The 8452-nt window shown below is 58.9% G+C and overlaps 2 protein-coding genes across 2 annotated transcripts in view; one reads left to right on the plus strand and one right to left on the minus strand.

Moving 5' to 3' along the window:
* Window positions 1-4629, plus strand: part of RIMS4 (regulating synaptic membrane exocytosis 4) — a 112204-nt gene extending 107575 nt beyond the window's left edge. The window contains exon 7 of the mRNA XM_030887063.1: window positions 4480-4629. Coding sequence (XP_030742923.1) covers window positions 4480-4629 — 150 coding nt within the window. The remainder of the gene's footprint in view (window positions 1-4479) is intronic.
* A 1071-nt stretch (window positions 4630-5700) lies between these two features.
* Window positions 5701-8266, minus strand: KCNK15 (potassium two pore domain channel subfamily K member 15). The gene is made up of 2 exons (XM_004698281.1): window positions 8167-8266; window positions 5701-6410 (listed from the first exon to the last, which is right to left on the minus strand). The coding sequence occupies exons 1-2, from the start codon at window positions 8264-8266 to the stop codon at window positions 5701-5703; spliced, it is 810 nt and encodes a 269-aa protein (XP_004698338.1).
* Between the last annotated feature and the right edge of the window lie 186 nt (window positions 8267-8452).

The following is an 8452-nucleotide window of genomic DNA, read 5'->3' on the forward strand; positions in this document are numbered from 1 at the left end:
CCTGCCCCATCGGGCCCTCCTTATCCCTCTTGGCCTCCTACTCCCTGAGATTTTCCCTCTCCCAACGGGATTGGCTGCACTTTTGACTGGGCCGGTTCTTGAACTGGTGGATGTCGCTGAAGGTGGATCAAGGAAAGACTGAGGTGGCAGAGCAAACCACTCTTCTGTCCCCAACACTATCCCTCCTCCCTCCGCCCCTCCTCCTTTCCCCTCCTTGGGAGCTTGCTGCCCGGAGCCGTGTCCAGAACCCAGCCGGCCATCTCCATGGTGCCAATTACCAGCAAGTGTCTTTCCTGCGGCACAGGGTTCAGGCAGCTACTCCTGCCCCTGAGCTGATGGGGCAGCTTTGCAAGGATCCGGAGCCAGCTCCCAGGGGCCCAGGCCCCACCTTGAAGAGGAGCTCAGGCCTTCCTCCGCCTGCCTGTGGAAGGAGCTTTGCCGCAGCCTGTCTGAGTCAATCTGTCCGTCCCCTCCTGCCTGCCCCTCTATGAGGGACTTTGGGAACTGGAAGCCAGCCCAGATCCAGGGAAAGGAGGTGTCTGGGGCCTGGCAGCTACTGCAGTCCCCCAGGGCGCCTTGCTCCATGGGGCTGCCACAGCCAGCTCGGAACAGAAGGCGGGTGGACCGGAGAGAACTTGGGCATCTCAGTCTGGGTGGAAGAGCGATGGGATCCCGCTTGCTCAGAACTCGAGCCCCGAGAGCTCACTGGCTCTGCATTCTCGGGGTACTTGGGTTGAAGGGAAGACCGAGGGAAGCTGGTTGGGAATTGGGAGTCAGGGGTGGGGGTGGGGGATGCCAAGGCGAGGGTTTCCGAAATAGAATCCCCCTTTGTTGGGTGAGGTTCAGGGTCCTCTCAGCTCACCCTCTGCCTCTAGACTGGAGTCCCTGGGCGAGGGGAGGGATGGAGTTCCCTTTTTCAATAAACCATCATGAGGACCCGTGGCCCCAGCCTCCATGGCTGAAGGAAAGATGGTGGGAGAGAGAGAGACCACCAAGAGGTAGGAGTGCAGAGAGCGGGGGCTGGCTCTCCACCAGTCTCTAGGGAGCTGCCTCCCCTGTCTGGCCCTCCCTAAGGCCTGGGGGGGCCCTTTTGCATGCTGGGGAGGATGCGACTGGCCCCTCTTTATAGAAGCACACTCCTGCCACCCCCCTGGGCAGCCCTCAGCAGCCCATCCCCCTGCGCACCCAGTCCCTGCTGTGTAGGGCTTAGTCCAGATTAGCTGGGTAGTTAGTGTCCCAAGCCCGGGGGCGCCCCCTTAACTCACACATAGGCCTCAAGTAGTCCCAGGGCAAGTGGGCAGGGAGGAGACCCTGAAGACATTCCAGGAGATTGTGGCCTCCTTGCTGGCTGGCCCCTTGGGGCCCAGGGGCTGCCTGGCTCTGAGAGACCAGCCCCCTCTTTCTCCCTCTCCCCACTCCCAACCCTTCCGTAGGGTCGTAGCTGGGCTGCCCATTATACTCAACCATTCTGATGTATTCTCTTTGATACTGATTTTATTTATGAAGCATTCCTGGGTTTGGCTGCACCTTGGTAAAAGGCAGAGTTTCCATGGGGACCCCGGACTGTGTTTGGTTCCTACCGAGGGCCATGGACCAGCTGTCTCTTCCACTTGGATCCTGTCGATTCCCCTCGGTCAGGGTCTGGATGCCTCGGAGTTTGGGTTGAGCTTGGAAGCCCCTCAGAGCTTCTCACAGGCAGCCCTGGTTGCAGAGATGGGTGTCCCATGAGCCCTGGAGCTTGAATACCAAGGCTGGGCCTTGAATCTGTTTGGAGGGTGGGACAAGGGGGACAGATCAGTGAAAGGCTGGGCTGGGGGAGCCCTGTGAGGTTCCAGGAGAGAGATTTGCCCCTGTGGCCCAGGGCTGCCTCATCCCCACTTTGTAAACCAGTGTGACTTCTCTGCTGTTTGTGTATTACTCACCGTTTAGAATACGTGAGCCAGGAGCACCCCTCTCGCTCTGGCCCAGGCTACTCTACTTGTTAGGGGCAGTCTGTCAGAGATGGCCAGAGCTGGGGTGTCCCTACTGGGGGAGAGGGCTTGCCACTGACTTGGCCCCTGTTCCAGCTTCCCCCACCCCACCCCCACCTCATGTCCACATCGCCTTTACAGAGAGAGAGAGAGAGAGAGCGCTAAAGCAATAACAACCCTTGGGGGTCTCCAGGGTCCCCTCAGTGGTTTTCTTGTTTGTTCTGTGCTATCTCCGTCCACCTCCGGGAGTCGGGGGCTGGAGTGGGGGCTGCAGCCCCATTTCTTTGTGTCATCGTTGTGAGCACGTGCCCCGTGGAAGGAGCTCTGCCCATGGGGTATGGGAACCACTGTCTGCTCTCCCCAAGGGAGGAGTCTCCGGGGCCAGGCAGCAACTCTTTATTATTAGCCTTGGGGATGCTTCAAACCTTTCCTGTCCCTTCTGTTGCCCACACGCCACCATGGAGGAAGAGCAGAGTATGAGGCAGCAGGGAGGGCCGGGGGTCTCTACGGGGCGGGGCAGGTGGTTTTCAGGCTCAGGAGGAGATCACAGGCAAGGGGCCCTCAGGAGGGAGCCATCTCTACTTTCAGTTCCCAGGAATTTCTTAATCCTAAAGCAGAAGGGCTTTGGGGACCATTTAGTGACCCACTTTCATTCTGCAGGGAGGCAGGGGCCCAGTGCCTGGGTGCCCTCCAGGGTCACCTGTGAGCTCAGTGTCACCCTCACCTGGGTGACACCTTGGTTTCTTCCCAATGGCAGCCTGGCTGCACTTCCTCTACTTTTCCGAGCCTCCTAGTGGCCAAAGATGGGCAGGACAACGTGGAGCAATCTGAGAACTTGGCCTGGAACCAGGAAGTGACCTGTCCAGGAGCCATTGGCCAGTTAGGGCCGCCTCTGGCCTCTGCTGCCTTGTATAGCCCCTCTTTCCTGGAGACAAGTCTTTCTTTCAGGTGGCCACACCAGACCAGTGAGCGCTGGCCGCACCACCGATGTGGTTCCATCCCTTTCTGGCCTGGCTTTCAGGGAGAGGGTTGCCAGAAAGACAGCTCACCTGGGAGTCTCATCTCACTGCCTGAGGGAACACAGGGGCTGGTCTAGGCCTTGCTGTCCAGGTTGAGGGGTTGGGGTAGGGGTTTCCTGCAGATGGACCATAGCCCCTCCAGAGCCAATAGTGTTCACCAGGCTTCGAGGGAGCAGGGTGGCTGGGGAACCTCTCATCTGAAGGAAATCCTAGCAGAAGCCTTCAGAGGCAGGAAGGAAGGCCTGGCCTTCCTAAAGTGCTTCCCAGAGGTTTTCAACGCGCTTCTACCATCAGTGGACCCTTTTGACATCCCCACCCACCCCCAAGGGCCCCTGGGCTGCAGGAGAGACCAGCGATACCACCTCATGGTGGAGTCCGCAGGAGTGACTAGGCTCTTTCATTGGGGTGGACAGTTTGTAGGCGGGTGCTGTGGAAGCCATCCTGACTCACAGGGACCCCAGGGGACTGCGTAGATCAGGCCCAGGAGTGTTTTCTCGGCTCTCACTTGGATGGGAGCGGGTGGCCGCTGGGTGAGCCCCAGCTCCTGGCCTTTCTGTAACAACCGAGCAAGCACTTAGCTGTTGCTCCACCAGGGCTCTTAAGGGGGATAGTGTAGGGCAGCGGTTCTCAACCCCTTTGGGAATCGAACGACCCTTTCCCAGGGGTCACATTCATAACAGTAGTAAAATGACAGGAAGTAGCAACGAAAAGAATTTCATTGTTGGGGGGTCACCAGAACATGAGGAACTGTATGAGAGGGTCATGGCATGAGGAAGGTTGAGAACCACTGGTGTAGGGTTGGTCACGTCACAAATGGATTCACTCAGTTCCTTTGCCCTGGGCACTCCTGGGCCCATTCCAGTGTTCCCAAACACCAGAGGCCCGTGCCTGGTGGAGGCACAGCTGCTGCGTCGGGCAAAATCACCTGCATTTATTTATTGAGCAGCAGCTCTGGGTCAGGCCCAGGAGATCCAGCCCGCTGCCCTGTCTGGAGTGGCTCCTCTGAGAAGGCCGAGTCTACAGAGCAGTACCTCGGGGTGTGGGAACGCATCTGAGGCAGGCTGACAGTGCCGCCCCTGTTGTACTCATCGTTTCTGTGAAGGGAAGCGGGGAGTTGAGCCCAGGGCCTTAGGCATCACATCTGGCACCATTTCAGGAAGACTGCCTCCTGGGGTGGGCCGGAGGGCGGGCCAGTGTGGTTCCCTCTCCAGCTCTCCAGCCTTCCACGTTCCCCTCATTCCCTCTCTGGGAGCAGGGGAGCCTGGTCCTTTGGGGAGGGAGGGTTTCTGGGCCCCAGGGTGGGAATGGGGCACGTACCATTATGTTCATGATCACGTAGCTCATGTTGATAATTAAAGTTTTTGGCTTTTCTAACCGGGTTTGCCCTGGCTTTGTGTTGACCTGGCTTTACAAGGGACGCCAGGGGCAGCTGGTGCTTCAGGGATGGAGTGCTAGAACGCCAGGGGCTGGTCTGAGCCCTGGTGGCACAGAGGTTCCCCATGGGAACCAAAGTGGGCCTATGCTTGCTTGTGGCCAGCACCAATGTCCCCAAGCGCAGGGCCGCGCCTCCCCCCCTCCCCCCCAGCGCCAGCCCACCCTGCCTGGGAACGCCCGAGAGCCGAGGGCCCTCCCTGGCCTGAAGGTCCGAATTCCGGAATACCAGCTGCTCCGAGCGCAGAGGGATGAGGCTTTCTACTCCTATCAAGAGTTAGTCATGGAAACTCACAGAGGCAGTTCTCTGTCCCGTGGGGTCATGAGTCGGAGTGGACTCGGTGGCAGTGAGTGAGCCTGGGTTTTGTCCTTGGGGGGCAGAGCTGTGTCAGGGAGCAAGCCTCTGGATGAACCCACAGACCCTTTCATTACACAGACATGGGCACTGTGGCCTCAGGGGACTTGGGCTGATTAGCATTGTGAATAGACTCCCGATCTCACAGCTGTCAATAGAAGGCTTGTCCCACAAACTTAGGCTGTGCCCAGCGGGCATCGGTCCCCTGAAGGTGGGCGTCAGCAAGACACCCCATCTCCTCACCCCCAGTCGGGCTGAGATCAACTTTCAAGCGGTGGGGGCGGGGCCGGGTTGTACACGGGCGATTCCACATTACGGTGACATGCAAGGGGACCTTTTCAACAGTGGGGAGACTCGCCCACCTGGACTGTAGTTGGTCCCCTGCCATCTCTGGTCCCTGGGCTGCGCAGCGTGAGCAGCTGGCCTCATTGAGAGGACTCCTGTTGTGTAAAGTACATTTCCCCTGCAACGTGGAAACCAGCAATCCTCCCACAACAAAACAACATCTGCTTCCGGGAAGGGCCAGCGCCGGCGCTGCGTGGAGGACTCCTGTTGTGTAAAGTTGTACATTTCCCCTGCGACGTGGAAACCAGCAATCCTCCCACAACAAAACAACATCTGCTTCCGGGGAGGGCCAGCGCCGGCGCTGCGTGGGGGCGGCCTCTCAATGCAGCTCATACGCAATCACCAGCCCCCACTCCGCATCGGGACTACTGGGACTGGCACCTACAGGGTGACTTTCCAATCCTGTGTGTGCTGATGATGCGACTTTAATAGCTTTTTGGAGAGGAGGAAGGGGCCCACCACAGAAGGGAGTGAGAACCTGCTTCCGTGGCAGAAGCCAGCCTGGCGGCCGTGGCCTCACGCTCCCCCACCAAGCTGAGAGGGGCGCCCAGACTTCCCTTTCTGGGTTGGAACCCCACCATCAGATAGACTTCCGCCTGACTAGGGGCCTGCCTACCCTGCCGCCCACGGCGCCGGGGCTCGAGGGAGGTGAGAAGCCCAGGTTGTCGCGGGCCCACATCTCCAGCTGGTGGATGCGACATGAGATGGAGGTGGGGACCCCGGGGCGGGCTGGGCGGCGGGCCAGGGAGGGGCCATGGCTCCTGGGCGTCCCCAGGCGGGGTGCGCTGGCGCTGCTAGGGGCTGCGCGCTCGGGGCCGTCGGTGCTGGCCGCGAGGAAGCGCAGGACCACGAGGTTGAGGAAGGCGCCGATGACCGTGAGCCCCAGGAGGATGTAGAGGAAGCTGAAGACAACGTAGGGCGGCTTCTTCTGCAGCGCCTCGTTGCTCTGCAGCGCCACGAAGTCGCCGAAGCCGATGGTGGTGAGCGTGATGAAGCAGTAGTAGTAGGCGTGGAAGAAAGTCCAGCCCTCGAAGTGCGCAAAGGTGGCGGCCCCGAGGGCCAGCGTGGCCGCGCACACCAGCAGCCCGGCCACCACCATGTTTTCAGTGGACACGCGCGGCCGCCGCAGGCCCAGGCAGCGCTTGGCGGCCAGCAGAAGACGCCGCACCAGCGCGTTCAGCCGCTCGCCCAGGCTCTGGAAGGTGACCAGCGTCAGCGGGATGCCCAGCAGCGCATAGAACATGCAGAAGACCTTGCCTGAGTCGGTGCCCGGCGCGGCGTGGCCATAACCTGTGCAGAAAGGGCGGAGGTGGGATGGGGTGGGAGAGGGAAGGTTGGCGAGAACCCAGTTCCATCCACCAAGTCTCCCTCTCCCTCCGGCAGAGCCCTGGAGGCAGGCGCCCAATCCAGCTCTAGCAAGGCCATCCCCTACCTGGCTTGAAAACCACCCCACCCCAAACAACTAGGGGAAGAATAAGCAACCGGTGGCATATGCCAGCCAAAGGATGGGGTCCAAAGGGCATTAGACGCAGTGAAGGGAGCCCGCTCACAAGCCTACTTTCCACACTCCCTGGCTCCCTTTGGCTGGTCTTCAGGAAGGGGCAATACAAAACAGGTCTGTGCGTGCCAGTTCTTGGGGTTGGCCCTACCAGGGGCCAGAATTTGGGCAAGGGTGGAAACGTTCGCAGTCTGGATGGAGGAGTTGCTCACCCAAAAGTAATGGGAGGAGGACATGTGTTAAAACTGGCACAGGCCCACCCGGATAAGGAAGAGCTAGGTTTTAACTAGGAGCCCTGGTGTTGGAGTGGTGACAAGGTCAGCAGTCAGAAACCACCAGCTGCTCCTTGGGAGACAAATGAGGCTCTCTACTCCTGTAAAGAGTTACAGTCTCAGAAACTCACAGAGGCAGTCCCACCTTGTCCTATAGGGTCACTATGAGTTGGCATCGAGTTTGCTTTGGGTTTTGGATTTTAAGTATATCTGGAGTCCTGGGTGGTGCACCTGGTTCGTGCCTGTACTGCTAGCTGAGAGGCTGGCAGGTTCAAGTCCACGTTGAGGCACTTTAGAAGAAAGACCTGTCCATCGAATTCTCCAAAATCAGACTTGAAAATTCCATCGAGCACAGTTAGCCTCTGACATACAGAGTCTCTATAAGAATCCACTTGATGTCAGCTCCCTATCCCCCCCCCCCCCCCCCCAGGGCCACTCCCAGCCATGCAGAGCTCAAACTCTGGGATCCTGGCCCCTGGTTCTGGGCAAGGCAGCTTCAGTCCGCTGAGACGATAGAGTAAGAACAGGCTCCCTCAGGTGGCCAGAAAAGGCACAACTCTTGCATCCACTCTTCCTCCCTTTCCCATGGCTCCCAGAAGCAGGTCCCAAGGGAACAGCCAGGAGAGAAGGCCAAAGGAAGCATAAGCAGTCTCCACAGAATGTAGGGCATGCCAGATGGGTGGGCGGGGTCTTACACCCCTGGGTACAGCCACAGGGAGGATCTCAGGCTTGAGGGAGCAGACGAGTTCTGCTGAGCCAAGATAGGGAAGCAGGGGTGCTCCCATGGAAGTCAGATGGAGGGGAGAATTGCATAGGAACTGGGGCCCCAAATGGCAAATAATGAATCCTCATTAGTATTAGTTAATCATAATAGTGCCTGTTCAGCCTGGGCCACTGTGCCCAACCTTTTCCATGCAGGACCCCTTTAAACCTGGCAACCCCCATTGAGGTAGGCATTTTAAAGCACGCTCAGTGAGGTGCCCTCAGGGACCTGGGGAGGGAGGGAGGGAGGAAGGAGGGGACAGAAGGGAGGACAGAAGTCAAGTCTCTATAATGACTGAACGTGAACTTCAGGCTCCACCACTAAACCCGAAGTTCACAGCCACTCCAAGAAACTTTCTTTAAGGCACCAGCCCCTGGGGGAGGAGACACTGACCAAGGCCCACCCTGTGCACCTGGGCATCAGTATCCAGGGCCCAGGGAAAAACTGGCACCCAGGTTGGCAGCCTTCCTGCCTCCCAGGCTTAGGTTCCCAGTACCAGCCAGACATAGTTACGGCAACGGTGGTGGTCCAGATGCGGCAGAGGAATGCCTGGCTTCCAGAAGGTGAGGTCCAGAGTGGGTGAGAGCCAGTCGTTGCCCCAGCCAATATACATGAAGTGTCAACTGTGCACTGGGCATGGGCCCTGCAGCAGCGGTTGAGGCGGGCTGCTTGCACGGAGTTGACAGCAATAATGATTCCATTGATTTTCAGGAAAGGCTTTCTACGTGTCAAACCCAAACCAAACTCACTGCCCTGAACGGCTTCCGACTCAGTGGCCGGCCGGTGCTAAACCTCACGC

Source organism: Echinops telfairi, unplaced genomic scaffold (assembly GCF_000313985.2).
Source record: "Echinops telfairi isolate 266 unplaced genomic scaffold, ASM31398v2 ScPeMD7_5592;HRSCAF=6446, whole genome shotgun sequence".
Lineage (NCBI taxonomy): Eukaryota > Metazoa > Chordata > Mammalia > Afrosoricida > Tenrecidae > Echinops > Echinops telfairi.

Coding starts and splice junctions, on each gene's coding strand:
- KCNK15 (XM_004698281.1), bottom strand. CDS start 8,266: ATGTATATTGGCTGGGGCAACGACTGGCTCTCACCCACTCTGGACCTC. Junction 6,411..8,166: donor TCTGGACCACCACCGTTGCC/GTAACTATGTCT, acceptor CTTTCTGCACAG/GTTATGGCCACGCCGCGCCG.